The sequence below is a fragment of the Bos taurus genome, chromosome 1, assembly GCF_002263795.3.
Source record: "Bos taurus isolate L1 Dominette 01449 registration number 42190680 breed Hereford chromosome 1, ARS-UCD2.0, whole genome shotgun sequence".
In the NCBI taxonomy this organism is placed as follows: Eukaryota; Metazoa; Chordata; class Mammalia; order Artiodactyla; family Bovidae; genus Bos; species Bos taurus.
Window position 1 is genome coordinate 126,373,565 of NC_037328.1, and position 22,768 is coordinate 126,396,332.

The 22,768-nt window shown below is 39.8% G+C and overlaps 1 protein-coding gene and 1 non-coding gene across 4 annotated transcripts in view; one reads left to right on the forward strand and one right to left on the reverse strand.

Annotated features, from left to right (window-relative positions):
* The window catches only part of PLS1 (plastin 1), a 128,203-nt gene that overhangs the window by 48,836 nt on the left and 56,599 nt on the right, over positions 1-22,768 (reverse strand). For all 3 annotated transcript variants that reach the window (XM_010801556.4, XM_059886715.1, NM_001103299.2), the window contains 3 exon segments: positions 9,009-9,114; positions 2,854-3,017; positions 893-1,022 (listed from right to left, as the gene is read on the reverse strand). In XM_010801556.4, coding sequence (XP_010799858.1) covers positions 893-1,022; positions 2,854-3,017; positions 9,009-9,078 — 364 coding nt within the window. In that variant the 5' untranslated portion in view covers positions 9,079-9,114.
* LOC100847999 (uncharacterized) lies at positions 9,113-19,808 on the forward strand. Its single transcript, XR_009495435.1, has 3 exons — positions 9,113-9,222; positions 11,178-11,261; positions 17,973-19,808. It is a non-coding gene; the product is annotated as an uncharacterized protein (transcript).

Below are 22,768 nucleotides of genomic sequence, written 5' to 3' on the forward strand. Positions count from 1 at the left end.
CCTTAGCATGGGGCAAGCTGTCTCCTCTTCGGAGTCCATATGACTCGGGATCTCCCACTGGGCAACGGTCCAGTGATTCTATCGGATCAAGCAAACCAGGTGCTGTGCTCTACTAGTTACTGGGTTGTCTGATAAAAGATGAATTGGGAATCTCAGCTCCTCCCAAATGGGGAGTCCTTCCAATAAACCTCTCCACCATCCCTAAAATTATAGGTCTAAACTAAACTCCGGAGAAGGCAATGGCACGCCACTCCAGTACTCTTGCCTGGAAAATCCCATGGACGGAGGAGCCTGGTGGGCTGCAGTCCATGGGGTTGCTAAGAGTCAGACATGACTGAGCGACTTCCCTTTCACTTTTCCCTTTCATGCATTGGAGAAGGAAATGGCAACCCACTCCAGTGTTCTTGCCTGGAGAATCCCAGGGACGGGGAAGCCTGGTGGGCTTCCGTCTATGGGGTCGCACAGAGTCGGACACGACTGAAGTGACTTAGCAGCAGCAGCAGCAACAAACTAAACTCATGTCACCAGTCAGGACGAAAAATCCACCCCAAGGTCATGATTAAACACATTCAATGCTGAAAATATAAACTCCTATTTTGCTGTTTCTAATCTCTTGTTCACTGTTTCTAACACACAGTAAACATTCACTTACTATTATCTATCTTAAATAATTCCAGGATTTTTCATTCTGACACTTCTGAAATTATGATACATTTCAAATCTAATGGCACATTATAATTTAGTCTCATTATAAAACAATGGCTTATAAAACAATGGCATATAAAACAACAGTGTAAATTACAATAAATGGCATCTTAGATCCTGTGAAATACAGGACTTGTTGAATGAACCAGTGACTGAAAGATTAAATTTGGAGCAGGTGGTTGGTTACCTGAATAAGAATGCTGTGTGCCCTCACTGGAAATGGATGAAGTTCCTCCAATAGCAGTAATCCCTTCCCTCTTGTTAATTATTTTTCTGAATGTTTTGCTGATGTCTTTGCTTTTTAACTCTTGCATTAGCTGGAACGGGAGAGAAGTAAAATTGACCCTCGATTAGATAGCCATTAAAATCCTTGCTGTGTAAAAGATAGTTATTTATTTGGAATGACATAAAAATAAATACAAATCAGTTGTTCTTGCATTTATTGCTTGTGTAGGCAGATAATCCTCATGTCATTTTATAAAAACATGAAATGGAAAAAGGTTTGCACCACAACCTATAATTAAGCTCAAATTGTACACATTGAAATTGTTCATCTAGACTTGCTGTGATCTCTTGTACTAACAACTAAAGGATAACTAAGTACATGATAAAGATTTTTAAATGTCTTAATGAAGATATTTTCCAATCTGAACAGCTTCAATGTATATGTTAAAGTCAAGGAGTCAGCGTTTGTAGGAAATTACACAGGCTTCAACAAGTGCCCTCTGCCAGGTCCTGTCACTGGCGACTCTGGAGCCCGGCTAGACTGAATTCAATCAGTTCTCCATGCAACAGCCAGAGTGAGTTTTAAACAATGCATATCTGATCATGTCAGTTCATACTCTATTCCTCCCACATCAACGGCTTCCTTTTGCTCTTAGATAAAAACAAAAAATTCTACAAGGGCCTGATTATCTGACCCTGACTCACTTGTCTAAACACATTCCTAGCCCTCAATATCTCAGCTCCAGCCACACTGATGCTTTTTTCCCCAAGTGCTTGAGAACATCTACTATCCCTAAAGCCACAGAGGCTCTACACATGCCATCACCTCAGCCCGTCTTGCAGTTACTTATTTTCCCCACCCACTCCTTTTATCTGTTTAACATCTTCCTTCAGACGGCAATTCTGTCTTCACAGCATTGGAGACAGTTCCATTTCACTGAATCTCTGTGCATTCTCTCATCTCCCCACCAAGTTCAATTCCTCCTACACAAACTTTCAAGCGACCTGTCTCGCTCTGTCAGAGCATGTATCAGTCATCTTTTACCTCTCTGTGAGATTCTGTCTTCCCCTCCACCTACAAACTTCATGAAAGCTGGGGCTACATCTCTTTTTGTTCATCACATTACTCATAATACCAGAGTTCCTGGTATGAAAGGAGCTCAACGAATAAAGAATATAAAAGCAGACCATTACTATTTCCTAAACATCTGTTCACTTATATTAGTAAATAAACTATTTCATTAATTTTTGTACAAAAAGCACAGTCATGGTGCTGTTGATAGAAGGTAGTGACAGCCCTTGCTCAACTGCCAGCTGGCAACGGCAACTTAGTCATCTCTCTCAGCCTGAGAGGTTTAAAATACATGATACTCAGTATTTAGTTCTATTTTTCTTTTATTGGTGGAGTCATATATTATTTTGTATCTTGTTCAGTTCCCTGAGTCTCCAGGGAGTTTAATGATGAACCCAAAGCTGGTATCAAAATTCACCGGGTGGCATTTACAGAAACTGAACATATATAACTTATCACAAGAAAACGACCAGTTTCTAGGAGCTATATCCTCCAAATCTTAGCTATTTCAATTACAAAAATATTTCACTTCTCAAGACCAAGTACTAAGGTATGAAAATACTTTGCTTACAGAGACAGCCAATAACCATTTAAACTCAACTATAGTTTTAATACAGGATAAATGATTATTATCTAAACCTGACTTCAAATCCAACAATTTAAGAGTAACTTTTCCTTTGTTTTATGAATTATTTGTGGAAATTGCTGTTATTGTTACCATCATCATCCTTTAAAAGCAGTGTTTTTTCTGGTTTCTGAAGCCAGATTTAACCAAAGAAAGTAATGACATTACTAAAATTCTGCTCGAAGCAAACCCACCAGTAGCCAAGGAGAGGATTTAGATTACTTACCGATACAAACTCTTCGAAGCTGATTCTGCTATCTTTGTTGTTGTCAGCAACTGCTAGAATTTTCTCCACAATCTCACGCACCTTGTAGCCAGGCAGAGGAAGGCTTGCTTCCTTAAACAGGTCCTGGAGTTCATAGTCACTGACATACCCACTATTGTCAATATCTAAAAAGATAAATTATGAATGATCAGATCTCACTCGTACTTTGTTGCAGATGTGCACTCAGGAGGCTGCTTGGGAGATTCACGGGCAGGCAGAGCCTTCCAGCTTTGTTTCGTAAGTGGCAATAACCTTTTCTCCTGCATCTAAATTGTACAAGGTAAGCTAAATGCTTTATCAAAAAACTCATATTTCATGAACTTTGAAAGTGAAAGTGTTAGTCTCTCAGTCGTGTAGTACTCTTTGCGAACCCATGGACTGTAGCCTGCCAGTCTCCTCTGTCCATGGGATTTCCCAGGCAAGATTACTGGAGTGGGTAGCCATTCCCTTCCAGGGGGTATTCTCAACCCAGGGATCGAACTCCAGTCTCCCGCACTGTAGGCATACTCTTAATGAACTTCACCCCCCACCCATAGACTCAGGGCTAGCATATATATTTTAAGTGTGTAATAAGAACACTGCACTGACAGCTGAAAACCTCAAGTGTGGCACATCTCTAAGTTACAAAGAATTAAGCATGGGGAGGTCTCAGATATCTAAGGGAAATACAGCAGCAACAGTCATAGAGGAACACCCACCCAGACTTTGACTTCTTCCTGGAACTTAACCAAATGGATCTGCGGGCCCCACCTTCCATACAAAATTCGTGCATCATGTAAAATACACATAAGGCACTTTTGTTCAACATTTCACTTGGTGGCAGTTCTGTTTCACTTGTCAATAATTCATTGCTTCCTCATTATGTATTTATGATATCATTATGTAGGCTGAATCATGTTTGATGTCATTTTGAGATTAAGTGTTCAAGAAATAATTTCACACCTACATTTGGATTTATGGAAATAGGTTTCTGGGCGTTTTCATGTCATCACTGATATAACCTTCCCTGGGTTTTCCCGAGAGACTGGATTATCAGTTCTTGACACAGAAGAAAGGCAACATTAAACACTTGTGGCCAGAGTTGGCAACAGGGCTTAGGATTGATTGGTTAGTTGCCTGGATCCACCTTGTACTGGCTCTCTTCACTCATCTGGTAGTAGTTACTTTGCTTCCTATGTCTCTTTTTCCTCTCAGTAAAAGAGCTGTCATCACTATTAACTGAATGAATGATAAGACAGAAATTTCTTTTAAACTCTCAAACACAAGTTTTAGAATTAATACTGTTCAGAATGGTGGAAATTTAAACTAGAATCTACCAAGAACCAAAACAGTGCTGTGATCTCCAAAGGAAGCTAAATTGCATGATATTGCAATAATTGCTTTCTTTGAATTTAGAGTAAAATCTCATTACTTAGTACATCACCAGTTCAGAATTGCTTCCTATAATTCTGAAATAGACAAATAGACGAGGCAGACTCAGTGCCTAACAGCACTGTGGCGAGGAGTATTTAAACAAGATCATGAAAAAGTTATGTGCTAACCATCACACTAAACTAACATTAAGAGTTGGGCTCTGAAGATGGACACATCTGTGTGCTTAAATGCCAGCTCCTTCCCTACAACCTCTGTGGTTTGGGTATGATGTAACAAGAAATAATAGATACCACTTAATGAGCACATATTCTGGGTCAAGTGGTTTGTTAAGAACTTGAGGGCTTCCCTGGTGGTTCAGTAGTAAAGAATCCACCTGCCAATGCAGGAGACACAGGTTCAATCCCTGATCCGGGAAGATCCCACTTCCCGGAGCTGCAGAGCAACTAAGCCTGTGCACAACTTCTGAGCCTATGCTCTAGAGCCCGTGCTCTGCAACGAGAGAAGCCACTGCAACGAGAGAGTAGCCCCCAGTCACCACAACCAGAGAAGAGCTCATGCAGCAACAAAGACACAGCACAACCAAAAATAAAGAATAATCTTTTTTTAAAAAAAGAACTTGTCTAATGAAATCCATACAACTTTGAGGTAGTTAATAATAATATTCTAATTTTAAAGATGAGGTAATCAAGGCTTAGGTTAAATAGCCATAAAATCACAGTTTATAAAGAAACAAGACTTTCCTACAAATCTGCAACAAAACAATGAACAACCTGATTTTAAAATGGGCAAAGGACGTGAATAGACATTTCTCCAAAGAAGACATACAAACAGCCAATAAGCACATGAAAAGATGTTCAATATCACTAATCATTAGGGAAATGCAAATCAAAACCACAATGAAATATTTTATATTCATGAGAATAGCTATTGTAAAAACAAACACAGAAAAACAGAAAGTAATAATCATTGGCATAATTGAAGAAATTGAAACCCTTGTGCATTGCTGGTAGGAATGCAAAATGGTACAACCACAATTGAAAACTATTTGGTAGTGCCTCAAAAAATTAAACAAAAGTCAATGATTCAGCAATTTCACTTCTGAGTATATGCCAAAAATAACTGAGGAGAGAGACTTGAACAGATATTTGAAATACCCATGTTCATGGCAACATTACTCATAATAGCCAAAAGGTAGAAACAACTCAGAAGCCTGTCAACAGATGAATGGATAAACAAAACTTAGTAGAAACAATGAAATGTTATTCAGTCTTAAAAAGTAAGGCAATTCTGACACATGCTACAACACAGATGAACCTTGAAGACATCATGCTACATGAAATAAGCCAGTCACAGAAAAACAAATATTATATGATTCTACTTATATACGTTACCTAGTGTAACCAAACTCATACAAACAGAAAGTAGAATGGCGGTAGTCCCAGAGGACAGGGGTTGGGGAAAGGTGGACTGTTGAGGAGTTAGTTTTTAACAGTACAGTTTCAGTTTGGGAAAATGAAAAGGTTCTAGAAATAGATGGTGGTGAAGGTTGAGTAACAAGGTGAATATACTTAATGCCCATAAACTTGTCTACTACACTGGTGCTTGCCAAGGTCATTTGCCATCTGCCTAAACGGGGGAGTGAATCCTGTCTCCACACACCCTGAAGGGAGTTCAGGATGGACAGCAGAAATAAGGCACTCTCTGCTCCAGGGAATTGGAGAAGGAAATGGCCACCCACTCCAGTGTTCTCGCCTGGAGAGTCCCAGGGACGGAGGAGCCTGGTGGGCTGCCGTCTATGGGGTCGCACAGAGTCGGACACGACTGAAGCGACTCAGCAGCTGCTCCAAGGAAACTTGTGGCACAGGTCTTCCTAACAGTTAGATATTTTCAGAAACTGATTTTATAAGTGCAATCCTCGCACCTCTTCACATTTAGAAAAGCACTAAATTCTTTCATGGTAACATCAGCTTCTCGTGACTAGCAGAAAATCTTTTGTAAAGATAACTGCTTGATTAAAGGAACTCTCCCTTCATCAAAATCGCATATATTGACCTCCCCCACTGCCTCTTTGGAGCAGTTTCTCAGAGCCACCTGTGGTGCTGTCTCTCAGGCTGCAATCCTCATTTTTCCCCAAGTAAAACTTAACTTGCAACTTTCACATTGTGCCATTTTTTTTAGTCGACAAACTGTACATTTGAAAACATGGTTAAAATAGTAAATTTTGTGTGTATTTTACCACAATTGCAGAAAAACAGGACAAATATTTTAACGTCTTACTTTTCCCTAGAGACCAAAAAATATCCCATCTAGCAAGGTTAGATGGGCATCTTTCTCCGTCTCTGAGAAAAGCTGTTTGGGACCAATTAGTAGAGGGTTACAGAGTTCATGAGTAGCAATTTATCTTGTAAATAAAGTAAGGAAGTATATATTCTGCTAGTGTTAGCACTTCCCTCACACACAGCAAATTGCCTTGCTGTCAGAATTGTTTCATCAATGATTCATCCAAAATACCATTAAATAAATATTGCAAGATTATACACCCATGAGTTATAAAGATTAAAGCTGGTGTGCGAAAGAAAACAGACTACTAATTTATTTTACTAGGACCAAGGTAGCATTTTTACTCAAGCTGCCAAACTGCTCCTATAAAATAACAAAAACAACCAAACTAGGAGATAAGGGGAGGGGGCAGGGTTTGTTTTGTTTTTTGGCTGTGCTACAGACCATGCAGGATCTTAGTTCCCTGACCAAGGAAGGAACGTAGGCCCCCTGGAGTGGAAGCACAGAGTCCTAACCACTGGACCACCGGGGAAGTTCTGGAGCTATGTTTTCACTACTTCCTTTCTTTCAGTGCTCCGAATTAGCAGAATATTCCAACATTGCTCCCACTTTTTCTTTCTTGAAATGACTCTGTGCACTGCATACAATGTTCCATAATTTTTTTTTTAATTTTACTGATTTATTTTATTTTTGGTTGTGATGGGTCTTCATTGCTGCTGGGACTTTTTTTCTAGTCGCAGTAAGCGGGACCTACACTCTAATTGCAGAGAACGGGCTCTAGGCTGCGTGAGCTTCAGCCCTTGTGGCACACGGGCTCAGGAGTTGTGGCTCCCAGGCTCTAGAGCACAGGCTCAATAGTTGCGGTACCCGGGCTTAGCTGATCTGCGGTATATAAAATCTTCCTGGATCAGGGATCAGACCCGTGTCTCTTACATTGCCAGGCGGATTCCTAACTACTGCTCCACCAGGGAAGCCCAAAATGTATTTTTAACAGTAACGTTTTAGAAACCACATCATAGTCATGCAGTGCTCTAGCACTGCCAAAGTAAAGAAAGTGAAAGTGAAGTCGCTCAGTTGTGTCCGACTCTTTGCGACCTCATGGACTGTAGCCTACCAGGCTCCTCAGTCCATGGAATTTTCCAGGCAAGAATACTGCAGTGGGTTGCCATTTTTTTCTCTAGGGGGTCTTCCCAACCCAGGGATTGAACCCAGGTCTTCCACATTGCAGGCAGACGCATTACTGTCTGAGACACCAGGGAAGCCCATTAAAATAAAGACCAAGGTTAAGGAATTCATTATGAGCCAAAGGCGGCCACCAGGTGGATTGTATTCTCAAGGTCTGAGTTACTCTCAAAACAGCTAAGCAAGGAGAAGTGGAAAGGCCCACAGATGTGCAGAGTTCACTTTATTTCATAGCAATGTTTTGTAAGTCATAAGCTTCCTGAAAGCATTACTTTTGCTTTTTTTTTTGAGAAAGGGAGCCTTGGGTTTTTTTTGTTTGTTTTTTGTTTTAAGTTAAGTCTTCCTTTCTTTATCTTAGTTTCTAAAACTTCCGCACTACATTTCATACATTAATTTTAGACATTATTCACTAAGTTTAAGAGAAATCGAGGCCCAAGACCAACTGTGACCACCCCATCCTCCCTGGTCTGACTCTGTTTTTCATGGGGTGCTCCAACGCACCAAGGCAGGAGCCCCCTGAGGCAGGAACAACATTGGGGCTGTCTCTGTTTCTATGTCTATTATTTCCTGTGCTCATCTTTCACCACTTGCAGAGTAGAGGAAAAGACGGTATCAACACAGTTCTCCTACGAGTAAAATGCAGGAGAATCACGATCCATCAGAGGATGGGGGAGTTTTTTGGAAGAAAAAGACCTAGCTGTCAAAATGACATAGAGACAAAACACTGGATGGCTTTTAAAGTGAAAGAAGAAGAAATAAATAAAAGTGAAAGAAGAAGTATAAGGCATGCAGCCTTTAAAAACAATACTTTTAAAAAACATTATGCACAAGTGAAGAGGAAAATAAGACATATGGTCTTTAAAAATCATATCGAGGTTTTAAAATACTCTGCATGAAGTCAGAACATGTCATTGTTCATGACAAACACACGGAGGCCAGAGTTCAGTTTACACACAAGGAAGTGTTTCCATATTTTTTTCTCTGTAATGAGATCACATTAAGCATATTCAGTTACACTGTCATTCATTAACCTGGAGTATTCTCTGCAAAGAAATGATCAGAGAATTCAAAGTCCAATTCTCCCGGAAATTCAAGCCAGTCTTAGTTTATCTTTTAGAAAGAAAGAAAAGAATCCAGTGAAACCCAGATGGGATACAAAAGAAAAAGGAATACATCTGGGGGTTAGAGAACAGTAGAAGCAATGGAAGGCATTGTTCCATTCCTGGAAGGCTGGTATCCAGCAGAATAGTAACTGTGCATTTAGTTTTTCTCAAGCATACCTATTTTATTAAAGGCTTCTTGTAGTTCCTCCAGCTCCTCCCGAGAAATGGTGGTGGTACTGTTCTCCATCTCTGAATAGGAAAGACTACCTTCAGGTCTTTATATCTGGAAAAAGCAACGTGAGAAAAAAGAACATGAGCCCTTTGCAAACATTTATCTAAACAAGAACAGAGGACACAGGCAGTAAAGCATCTGGGAGAAACCACCTGAGAGGTAAGGCTGACAAGGAACAAGTAGGAATAGATTCCCTGGTAACACTCTTTCCCAACATAGGTCAGGCAGACAATAACAGGGAAGAAACACTGGTTTTTTCACACCCTGTGCTTATCCAAAGCAAAGGCATTTCTCAATGGCTTGTATAATTTTCCTTTCTATTTGACTTCACTGTTTCAGAAAAATAAGCATTTCAAGTTGAGAAAAGTATAGCATTTAAAAATACTCAGGATGTGGTCGAAAAGTAAAATTTTAGGACGTGAATCATGTAAGTGAGAGGCTGATGATTTCGGGATGGAGCTTGTGGCTCAAATGTTCAACTTTACATTATTCAACCACAGCCACAGCCACCTCCTCTCCCTTTCCTTGAGCGAGGTCTTTCCCAGATTAGTGGGGCCTTTCTTATTCCAAGCAGGATAAACAAACTAAAACCAAAAAAAAGAAGACTGATGTAAAACTGGATTGTAAGAAAAGCAGGTATATAATAGTCATTGTAGAAAATAATTGGTAACAAATGCCCAAATCAGAAATGTAACTTATCCACAATCCTACTCTCCAGAAATATCAACTAGTACTTTTTGTCATCTACATCTTTCTGGTCTGCTTTTCAAATGCACCTGTACCTTTATGGGGGCGTGAAATGTGAGTATAATTTTTTGTGCTAATATATTATATGTATCAACATAATTTTTAGTGGCCACATAATAACTTATTTGGTAAATCCCTTGTTTCACAGTGTTTGCACTGCTTCCAATTTTGCATTGTAAATGAATGCTACAATGAACAGCCTTACAGATAAATCTCTGTACATAGCCATGTTTATTGCTATAAATAAATATCTCAAGGAGGAATTATTGACTTTTGGAGGGAGGCCACACCTCATAGCTTGCAGTGATCTGATTTTCCGAACCAGGGACTGAACTCAGGCCACAGCAGTGAAAGCGCCAAGTCCTAACCACTGGACTGCCAGAGAATTCCCAAGAATTACTTACATTTTTAATACTTCTGATATGTAACAAGGCAACTCCTATTTTTTTTTTTTCAGATAGCAGGATTAATTTTATTTTATTTTTAAACTTTACAATATTGTGTTGGTTTTGACAAATATTGAAATGAATCCACCACAGGTATACCTGTGTTCCCCATCCTGAACCCTCCTCCCTCCTTCCTCCCCATACCATCCCTCTGGGTCGTGCCAGTGCACCAGCCCCAAGCATCCAGTATCGTGCATAGAACCTGGACTGGCGACTTGTTTCATATATGATATTATACATGTTTCAATGCCGTTCTCCCAAATCATCCCACCCTCTCCCTCTGCCATAGAGTCCAAAAGACTGTTCTATACATCAGTGTCTCTTTTGCTGTCTCGTATACAGGGTTATTGTTACCATCTTTCTAAATTCCATATATATGTGTTAGTATACTGTATTGGTGTTTTTCTTTCTGGCTTACTTCCCTCTGTATAATAGGCTCCAGTTTCATCCACCTCATTAGAACTGATTCAAATGTATTCTTTTTAATGGCTGAGTAATACTCCATTGTGTATATGTACCACTGCTTTCTTATCCATTTGTATGCTGATGGACATCTAGGCTGCTTCCATGTCCTGGCTATTATAAACAGTGCTGCGATGAACATTGGGGTACACGTGTCTTTTTCCCTTCTGGTTTCCTCAGTGTGTATGCCCAGCAGTGGGATTGCTGGATCATAAGGCAGTTCTATTTCCAGTTTTTTAAGGAATCTCCACACTGTTCTCCATAGTGGCTGTACTAGTTTGCATTCCCACCAACAGTGTAAGAGGGTTCCCTTTTCTCCACACCCTCTCCAGCATTTATTGCTTGTAGATTTTTGGATTGCAGCCATTCTGGCTGGTGTGAAATGGTACCTCATAGTGGTTTTGATTTGCATTTCTCTGATAATGAGTGATGTTGAGCATCTTTTCATGTGTTTGTTAGCCATCTGTATGTCTTCTTTGGAGAAATGGCAACTCCTATTTTTAAAGTGACTTCGTGGTTTGACTATTCAATATAAAGCTAAAGGTGAGTACAAATTATGTATACCTCTTATACACACCTCATTACTTTAATGTGTATTTCAGAAAGTGAAAATGAACTAAATAAGTACTGAAGCTAAGTAGGAAAAAAAATTTTTATACACATATTTATATAAGAGGTTCAACATCATCCCTGAACATCTCTGATTTGGGGGGAAGCATATAATTTTTTGAAATAATTGAATTAAAATTTTCACTGCTGCTGCTGCTGCTAAGTCACTTCAGTCATATCCGACTCTGTGCGACCCCACAGACGGCAGCCCACCAGGCCCTGCCGTCCCTGGGATTCTCCAGGCAAGAACACTGGAGTGGGTTGCCATTTCCTCCTCCAGTGCATGAAAGTGAAAAGTGAAAGTGAAGTCATTCAGTCATGTCCGACTCATAGCGACCCCATGGACTGCAGCCTACCAGGCTCCTCCATCCATGGGATTTTCCAGGCAAGAGTACTGGAGTGGGGTGCCATTTCACTGATTACTTAAAAATCATATTAAATTATGTGAATCCTTCTAAAGAGTACAGTATATTTGTCATTCATGATCTGTAAACCAAGTTGTTTAGGATTTTTGTTATTCTTTCAAAAGACATTATTTTTGTTAAAGTACAGTTGGTATACAATATAGTGATTCACAATTTTTAAAGGTTATACTCTATTATAGTTATTATAAAATATTGGCTATATTTCCTGTGCTGTACAATAAATCCTTGTCACTTACTCTACACCTAATAGTTTATACCTTTTAATCCCCTATCCCTGTGTTGCCCCTTGCCCTTCTCTTTCCCCACTGGTAACCACTGGTTTGTTCTCTAAATCTGGGAGTCCACTTCTTTTTTGTTGTTGTTATATTCACTAGTTTATTGTGTTTTTTTAGATCCCACGTGTATGTGATATCATGCAGTATTTGTCTTTCTCTGACTTATTTCACTTAGCATAATGCCTTCCAAGTCCATGCAGGTTGCTGCATATGGCAAAACTTCATTCTCTTTTACAGCTGAGCAGTATTCCATTGTGTGTGTGTGTGTGTGTATGTACATCTTCTTTAGCCATTCATCTACTGATGGACAGTTAGGTTGCTTCCATATCTTGGCTACTGCAAATAAAACTGTTAGGAACATCGAGGTATAAGTATCTTTCGGAAAGCGTTTTGGGGGGGGTTTGGTTATATACTCAGGAGTGGAATTTTGGGGTTTTATGGTAGTTCTTGGAGAAGGAAATGGCAACCCGCTCCAGTGTTCTTGCCTGGAGAATCCCAGGGATGGGGGAGCCTAGTGGGCTGCCGTCTATGGGGTCGCACAGAGTCAGACATGACTGAAGCGACTTAGCAGTAGCAGCGTGGTAGTTCTATATTTAGTTTTTTGAGAAACCTCCCTACTGTTGTCCATGGTGGGCTTCCCTGGTGGCTCAGATGGTAAAGAATCTGCCCACAGTGTGGAAGATCCAGGTTTGATCCCTGGGTCAGGAAGATTCCCTGGAGAAAGGGATGGCTACCCACTCCAGTATTCTTGCCTGGAGAATCCCATGGACAGAGGAGCCTGGCTACAGTCCATGGAGTCCCAGAGTCAACGTAACTGAGTGACTAACACTTTCACTTTCACTATTTACATTCTCACCAACAGTGTACAAGGGTTCTCTTTTCTCCACATTCTCTTCAACATTTGTTATTTGCGGTCATTTTGATGATAGCCATTCTGACAGGTGTGAGGTGATATCTCATTTGGTTTTGATTTTCATTTCCCTGATGATCAGTGATGTTGAGCATCTTTTCATGTGGCTGTGACCACCTGTAATTCCTCTTTGGAAAAATGTCTATTCAGTTCTTATCTTCATTTTTTAATTGGGCTGTTTGTTTTTTTGATCTTGAGTTATATGAACTGTTTATATATGTTGGATATTAACCCCTTATCAGTCCTATCATTTGGAAATCTGTTCTCCCATTCAGTAGGTTGCAAAATGACAGATTTCTATGTCTTACAGTTACTCTGGGGCCTGATTCTAACTAAATATGTAATAAAATTGTTTAGTTTTTAAATACATACATACACCATTGCCCTCTATTTCTTTCTACACTTTTTTAAGAAAACCTGAAGAGCTCAGTTCTGTAGAGTAAGAAAAAGGCAGTAAATGCAATTTCTTACATGTTAGCAGTAAGTACATATTCACATTTTATTGAATTCTCACTTTTAGAATGTTTACTTATTTTGTGGTGAAAGAGATGAAACAGTCCTTTTAGAACGTTTAAGAATAACCTCCCAGTCTGCAAAATGCTAATTCTGCTGTGGCTGGCTTCCAGTTTCTGTGGTTTGGTCATTCTGCATATCCTTTCCCATATTCAGAATGGTTTCTATCCCTTGCCTCAAGTTTTAAAAATAGTGGTCCAATTTTAGCATTTGCACTCCACAGAAATGCTGCAAATTAACGGTCCTTGTGTTGACCTTGCCTATGAAATGATAAATACACCTGGGGTTCCATTCTTTGCTCAAGCCTATTTAAATATATGTCACTTGTTAATTACATGAAATATTTTTATTCTCCCATAATCCAGCAGAACCAGCACATAAAATTAGTGAAAAAGCAATTTACCCAAATGTTATTATAAGTATAAAGAAGTTTGTAGCATTACACAAGTCCTTTAGTATTTAAATGAAGCAAATATAATAGATGCATTACACAAGTCCTTTAGTATTTAAATGAAGCAAATATAATAGATACAGAACAATCTTTAAAATATATTCTTCTTCTGGTTTTTTTTTTTTTTTTTGGCCGCAACATGCAAGATCTTAGTTCCCTAATCGGGAATAGCATCTTCGCCCCCTCCATTGGACATGGGGTCTTAACTACTGGACCACCAAGGAAGTCCCTTTAAGATATATTATTAAAAGAATAAAACAAGGAGCAGAAAATTCAGTATGGCTGGGGGAGGGGGAGCTATATCAGTTGCATATTTATAAAAGCATTTCCAGAAGGATACAAAGAAAGGTAATAGTGATTGCCTTTCTAGGGGAAATGGGGAATTGGAGGCCAAGTAAAAAGGGAGCTTATTTTTCATTACATATTTTTAGTCACTTTTTTAGACTAAAGGCAGCCAAAATAAAAAATAACTGAAAAACAAGAGAAGTGATTGTGATGGGAACTTCCCAGGTGGTCCAGTGGCTAAAACTCCACACTCCCAATGCAGGCGACCCGGTTTTGATGCCTGGTCAGGGAACTAGATCACACATGCTGCAACCAACAGTTTTCATGCCATAACTAAGACCCAGTACAGTCAGAAATAAATATTTTTTTAAAAAAGAAGTAATTGTGGAAAGACAATGGAAACAAAATAAATACTAGTGGTTTGAAAGTATACATTATTGAATACTGACAGACAATAAGATTACTATATATAGTTCTTACACTATATGTTACAATTTTAAGTAATATTTGCCTCATATTTCCTTAGAGGCAAAATACTATGATTAAAATAGCAAAATAATTTATAGCTTTCTACAAAGGCATGAAGATTTAGCAGTAGAATGGTAATGGAAAACATATCGCCTCTTTCATAAGTGCAGACTCATGCATACAGTATCAGTATTTTTCTAGATTTTTGCAAAATTATGATAATCAAGTACAATGCAAAAAACTAAGACACTACATAGTGTATCTTAACAAGCATTTTTATATTGCACAATAAACCTATCAGGAGTAACACACTGTTGGCTGAGAAAATACAGCTGTTGAATTTGATGTATAAAAAACTGTTCTAGCTACATGATCCCAAATAAATTGCTTACTATGATGTTTTTCCATGGGAAAATGTTTCTGCTACAATAAGATAGCACAGACTCTTAAAATTTTGCGACCCCATGGACTGTAGCCCACCAGGCTCCTCTGTCCATGGAATTCTCCAGGCAAGAATACTGGAGTGAGTTGCCATTTCCTTCTCAGGGAATCTTCCCAACCCAAGGATCTAACCTAGGTCTCCCACACTGCCAGCAAATTCTTTACTGTCTAAGCCACCAGGAAAGGCCCTAAAACTTTATGGAAGAGAATTAAATTTTCAAAGTAGTAGGTAACATTTTAGAAGAAAACCCCAATGACCCTATAGCTAGTAGCCCAATATTTTTCTTACTAGTCCCATAGTTAGATGATTAATGCACTCTCTTAAATGCTTTGTGTCCATTCTCTTTCTCATGACTCCATAAGGCAGGTACTGTCCTCATTTTATAATTGACAAAGGGATGGTTCAGAGGATTCAATAACTTTCTCAGTGTCCCAACGTGAAGAACTCTCAGAGGCTCCGAACCAAGCTGTAGCAGAGCCCTACTGTGTCTTATTCCTTCCTCTAGGCCAGTACCTTCTGAAGTCTCCCCAATACAATCTGATATCAAACCATAAAATGTATAAATATGTAACTGTCCAATAATCATACAATAATTTATGTAACATATGAAGCATATATACCTGTGAAATAAGAATTTGCATTTTAAAAGAAATCAGCCCCTGTAAAATTCTTTGTAAAGTTTTGGGGACAAACTTCCAACTAGGTCAACTCATACTTATCAAGCACATAACTTGTCAGTCCTGAAACACCAAAACACAGAGTCACTAGAATTCACTCTGTAGTTTTAGAAATGAAGCACCCATCACTAATCGGTACCCAGACACCTGGCACTGACGCTCACCTACCTGGATGCCTGAGATGGCTCAGAACAGCACAGCTTTCCAAAGTCAGTCCTATGAAAAGGAGCCAGAGACAGCCAGGATCACTGTCAGAGACCCAGCAACAGGGAAGGTTATGCTGGATTTTCTAGACAGGTACATCTTATGTGTCGGTCCTATACATCTTCAGTAATTGCAACTCTTCTTTCCTCCTGTTTTTTTCTTTTTTTAGCCCATATAATTTTAAATAACACCTTCTTTTACCAAGTAAAACCTTTCTTCCCTGTCTTAATTCTTAAGTGTACCCTGACACAACCAAACATAAATTTGGAAAGTTAACAGTATATTCTAAAAATGGACTTCTTAATTTAGATGAAATTGGATCTGATCTTTTCTCCTCCCTCAAATTTCTAGCTTCCTTGAACCTCTAAAAGCTTTACCAAAATTAGCCTAAGTAGCTCTTTATGGCTGGCAGGTTCTAAAGTTCTTTGGACAGTTTCAGAAAAAAAGGCATCAGAAACAACTCTGAGACCACCAAGACTTTGATGCCTTTCTACCAGTCCCAAAGGCCCAAACTGTGAGGGACCGAAGCTGTCTTCACTGGTACTTTCTGGCTTCCCAGCTCTTCTGCTTGCCCTCCTCTCACTGCGGTCCCAGGTCCGGGTCACCTGAGATTCTGAATTCTTGAGGGAGCCACTGACTCAGGGCACGCAGCCTTCCCCCTAGTCCATCTTCCAAAATTCCCTTCTTCCCTCACTCCCCCTTCTCTAGTATTGTAAACGCTGATGGCAAATACTTAGAACTTTCAGTGAGGCTGGAACCATGCTGTTCTCCTCACACAATAACCTCACCATTTACCTATTCTTCTACTGATGGAACAAACATCCTCCCTTAAAATGTAAATTAGAAGACTACTGAGATTAGATAACCTGCCCAAGGCAGGCAGGCAAAATAGAAGATTAAAAAACAAATCAGCTTCTTAACCTAAGCTCTCAAATCTACATACAGTTCAATTAATGTCCCTATCCCTGTTCTCCCACTGCCAGCATCACAGGTAGTTCCCACACACACGTAGTTTTGAAGAAAGGGTTGAGGACCAATTGACACTTATGTATGAGTGACTAACAAACCCTCAAGGTGTTAAATTATTCCAACCGTATTTTTATTTTAAGGGCATCTGCCTGTTTTCTTTAGTTGAATAATGGGTAAATACATGATTGTTTAATCAACAAAATATTTATACAACAGTAGGATAAATGAACTGCATCTACCTGCTTCTTAAAAAAAATAGTAAATCGAAAAACCAAAGTGCTAAAGGATATACACAGTATACCAATTATTGTAAATTATAAAACACAGAATACTTTACGTGTCCTTTATCCTACCGTACACATGTAGTAAGACTTAAAAACACACGGGAAAGACACAACAAATTAAGAATAGTGTTTGTCTATGGAAAAGGAGCTTCCCAGGTTGTCTAAGGAGAAGGGCTTCCCAGGTAGTGCTAGTGGCAAAGAACCCACCTGCCAATGCAGGAGACTTAAGAGATGTGGATTCGATCCCTGGGTTGGGAAGATTCCCCAGAGGAGAGCACAGCATCCCACTCCAGTATTCTTGTGTGGAGAATCCCAAGGACAGGGGAGCCTGGCGGGCTATGATCCATAGGGTCAAAAAGAGTCGGACATGACTGAAGCGACTTGGCACACGCATGCATGTGGAGAAGGAGGTAAGGGGCACATCTTCGGGCTAGAGCTGATCTTTTTTTTTTTAATGATAAATTCGAAACAATTATGGTAAACTTTTAACATCTGTTTTAAATAATTCATTACTTTAATTTTTAAACTCAGTAAAAATAATAAGGATAACAAAAGAATGTGTTTTGAAAAGGGAAAAATTTCCCAAAGCCCCTCAAGGTTTTTTGGGGAAAAAATCTCTTTAATACTTTAATCATAAGCAATAAAAATAGTTAATAATATTGGGGCAGAATAATTTATTGAAATATAACTTGTATTTATTCTCCCACCCCGTTCAAAAACCAATAACTAAATCTTGTCTTAGGAGTTCTGGCAGTCCAGAAGGCAAAAGCAGATTGGAACCTGGGGTCCCTTCAGTCTTTGGACAGAAGCACAAGCCTTCTCGGGGCTCACTTAGGCTGGTTGTGCTGGGAATGGGGCGGCAGGAGAAGACCACCTCTGAAGAAGATGAAGAGGAGGAAAGATTATCCTGGTGGAAACGGAGGGGAAGCCGTGGATGTGAGCAAAGAGGCCCGGGGGAGGCAGAGAGAAGGGACGAAGTGCCACAGAACCTCTGCTGGAGGGACCCACGGGCTGAGCCGGTGCATGTTTCCCAGGCCCCCTCAGAGGATGAAGGACCAAGGATGAAAGCACTTCCTCCCAGCCTTTGCCGTCTCTAAGATCCCGAGACAACAGAGGCTGATGGACAGATTCCAGGTGCCTAAGACTTGACGGGACTCAGGCAGGATGAGGCATCACAGTCAAAATAAAGTTGCTTTCAAGAACATAAAGAGGGGATTCCTTGGCTGTCCAGCAGTCAGGACTCCACACTCTTGCTGCCGATGGTGTCGGTTCAATCCCTGGTCCAGGAACTAAGAACCCCCAAGTCATGTGGCCAAAAAATAGAATATAAAGAAATGTGATATTTCTTTCCTACCTGACTTTTTTACGGTAAAAGCCTTGATGGTGTCTCTCTAGAGAAGTGACTAGGATCAGAGGTGCCAGGGCATTTCAGTACCTTCTACTGGTGTCCTCTCCTTCCCTTCTTCACCAACTGTGATCCTAGCTCCCACCACAGCCCTCCTCTTTGCCTGTTACATTCTATATTCAACTCTCCATTACAGTTGAAAGATCACAGGGTCACTGGAATATATCCCTATGTGAAACGTAAACAGCAAAGAAATATAAATTAATTGAAGAGTTTTCTTTCTAGTGTAAAGGAAATCTGGAAAAATATTTTCATCTGTCTATAATATTTCCAGCAATTGCCTTTTTTGATTGTATTTCACTGCATCATTCATTCTGTAAAAAGCAAACATTCATGTTCCGTATCAACTTGTTCAGTTTTTCAAATCAGACTTTCTTTAGTTAACAGGAAAGTCCACCGACTCACTAATATAAGTGTGAATTTGGATACCACTGAGTTTGTTAAATATTAGTCTCCTACTCTACATACCAACCAGGATAGCCCTTTGGACAGAGAGAATTTTTAATGGGTACACTAATTCAAATTTTCCCTGAGCATCCTTCTGGTCTGACAGAACTGAGCTCAACTTCCTCATTCATTCTACAAGAGGCAGACATGTTAGGTAAAAAACATTCCTAAAAAGTGATTAATTTGATTGCTAACAGCTAGAATTTTTTAACCCCCAAACTATTTTTTAAAATAGTAGCTATGGTTACTATGAATTAACTTTTTCTCAAATAAGCAAAATAACTTCCTAAGTGCCTGCACCAGAAAACATAATTAGACACCATTATGAGGAGTTAAGCCAGGATTAACACCTGGGATGAAGGGGTTTGGCTCCAGGTTGACTCATTTGTGACCTCTCAAAGGGACGCCTGCCAATCTCCTGCTAAAACAAACAAGACAAAAAAATAACAATACTGTTATTGCTATCTTAATGTTGGGGCTCTTCCCCCCTCTTTAGTTTTTCCAAGTCTTAACCATCTCATTACTCCCCACACTACCAAGTTAACATGCTTTCTGCCCCTAACTCTCAACCAACAGTCCACTCACCACCCCCGACATGTCCTTAACTCCTTCCCACCTGCCTTAGATATGAGCACCTCTGTCTTTTCCTTGCCTCTTATGTATTATCTACATACATTATTGTGATGGCAATGGATACAATAATACATTCATTATTGTATTCTTGAATATGTGTTGTCTTGTAATAGTCACATTTTGCTATTTTATTCTTATCTTCCTAACATCATTGCTGTCTCTTTGCAGGTAAAAAATATATGTTTTCTTCTTTTTGTGTTCCCCATGGTCTTATCATATTATATATATGGGAAAATATTAGTAAAATTTATTAATAGCGATATTTCCCTTCATAGAGCAGGGATGAAAAAGTGAAAGTGTCAGTTGCTTAGTCGTGTCCAACTCTTTGTGATCCCATGGACTGAAGCCTACCAGGCACCTCTGTCCATGGAATTCTCCAGGCAGGAGTGGGGTGCCATGCCCTTCTCCAGAGGATCCTCCCAACCCAGAGATCGAACCCAGGTCTCCTGCATAAGCAGGCAGATTCTTTACCATCTGAGCCACCAGAGAAGCTCCAAGAGCAGGGATGGTACTAGATCAAAAAAGGGCCAAACCAAACAACGGTCCACGGGAAATGTGTCACCAACAGATGGGTAAAAAGACTAAGTGGGGGTTTCAGCATCTCAGTAACCAGTCCTCATTCTCTCCCCTCCTTATTATTTATTCAACAATGACTTACGAGCACCTGTTCATGGTGATGAGTATTAGAGGCACAAAGATGGCACTGAAATTTTGAACCCACATGGGTTCAAAATCTTTCAAAATAATCTTTAGTCAACCTTTCCCTTAAATCTTGCAAAATAATTTTTGCCAACTTTTTCCTAGTTCAATTTAGTCGCTCAGTCATGTCCTACTCTTTGCGACTCCATGGACTGCAGTACACCAGGCTTTCCTGTCCATCACCAGCTCCATCAGCAAAGTAGAGAAGAGCAGAGAGAATCTGTATACATCTTGTCCCCACTCGTTGCATGGGTCACCTCCGTGACCAGCCTCAGTTACACTCACCGTAGTTCTGTGTCTCTGTACACCTCAGCATGGAATTGGGGTTGGCTTCTGAGTATTGAGTGGCTGCTAGAATTTCCACCAAGATCTTTCTACATCCATTTACTTTAAAGCCCCATTATGAAGCCTCTGGTTGGGGAGCTTACATTCATTCAAGTACTCAATGAGTAAGTATTATTTGACTGGACTAATGAGATTTAAAGATGAATAAGAATCAGTCTCTTCTAAAACAACATTCAATATAATACTGACCACGTTCAGCTATAAACACCTGAGAAGCTTAACTAAAACTGATTTTGGGGTAAATGACAAAGTAATCTTATGATTACATCTCTCTGATAAACAAACGAGAATCAATTCCTAATTCACTTTCTGTTTTAATCTGGATTTAAAGGCCCCTCTTCTACACTATATATCATTTCCTGTAGGGGCATTCAGTATATATCATATATAATCCTGGGTTGGAACTTTCTGGATGAATTGTAGCCAAGGCAATCATAGCATATGGAGTAGAATGCAAGAAGGCTAAAAGAGGTGTGTGTGTGTGTGTGTGTGTGTGTGTGTGTGTGTGTAGTAGAATACAAGAAGGCTAAAAGGGTGTGTGTATGTGTGTGTGTGTACACATGCATGTGTATGTACACAGCACACGCAAACATATGCATTGGAGAGAAAACAAGAATGAGAGAAAGAGACCTAAAACTTTTTAATAAAACAGAAACAGGAGCTCTCAGAGAAGCATTTAGCAGGTGAAGGACTCATGTTGCAGCAAAACTCTCTTACTTTATTTCTCTTTCTTTCTTAAAACAAAAGTGCAAATCAGAGGTGGGCATGACCCAAATCAAAATACCTATGTAAAAGCATGTGGTGAGTCAACAAGTATTTGGAGTCCAAAAGTGGACTCAGACCCAAAAAAAGCAGATTATACAGAAGGACTTGGAAAAAATAACCATCCCAAGGACAGACACCAGAAGCTGCTGGCACCACAACTCTGACCTTCAATACTTTGTGTATGTGATTTGGTCACTCAAGCACAGAGGTTCAAAAGTCATTTGACTTATGCAACTGAATGAGTAGTTGTGAAGAGTCTGAGTTGCTCACTGAATGATTAAATGAGTGTGTAAAAAAATACTAATAATTTGGTCTTTCCTCACAATGCCCTTATCAGAGTTCTCCTCATTATTCCTGACTAAAACCAAATAAGTGCTGGCTCAGTTCTGAAACCCTAATACTGACAGTGGGTGCAAGTGCAGAAGCGGTAAAGCACTAGCCTAGGCAGAGGGGACAATATGTAAAGCTCATCTCCCACTCTGTGCCCTCGGTCTACCCGGACAGGTGTTCTAAAGGATCCACCATGCCTGCATGGTGTAGACACAGCTCCTCCACTGCAGCCTGTCCAAGGGGCAGGGAAAGCTCTGCCCCTCCGTTAGCCAAAGTTAGTAATTTTTTTTAAGTTGAGAAATAGGAAACTACATTAAATGGATAGCTAAAAGAAGGAAAGTTATGACCAACATAGACAGCATATTAAAAAGCAGAGACATTACTTTGTCAGGAAATGTCCATCTAGTCAAGGCTATGGTTTTTCCAGTAGTCATGTATGGATGTGAGAGTTGGACTATAAAGAAAGCTGAGCACCGAAGAATTGATGCTTTTGAACTGTAGTGTTGGAGAAGAATCTTGAGAGTCCCTTGGACTGCAAGGAGATCCAACCACTCAGTCCTAAAGGAAATCAGTCCTGAATATTCATTGGAAGGACTGATGCTGAAGCTGAAACTCCAATACTTTGGCTACCTGATGGGAAGAACTGACTCACTGGAAAATGACCCTGATGCTGGGAAAGATTGAGGGCAGGAGGAGAAGGGAACGACAGAGGATGAGATGGTTGGATGGCATCACCGACTCAATGGACATGAGTTTTGGATAAACTCCAGGAGTTGGTGATGGACAGGGAGGCCTGGCATGCTGAGGTTCATGGGGTCGCAAAGAGTCGGACACGACTGAGTGACTGAACTGAACTGAAAAGATACAAAGTAGAGTTTATTGATCAAAGTTTAAGTCAAGAATATGTATAGAAG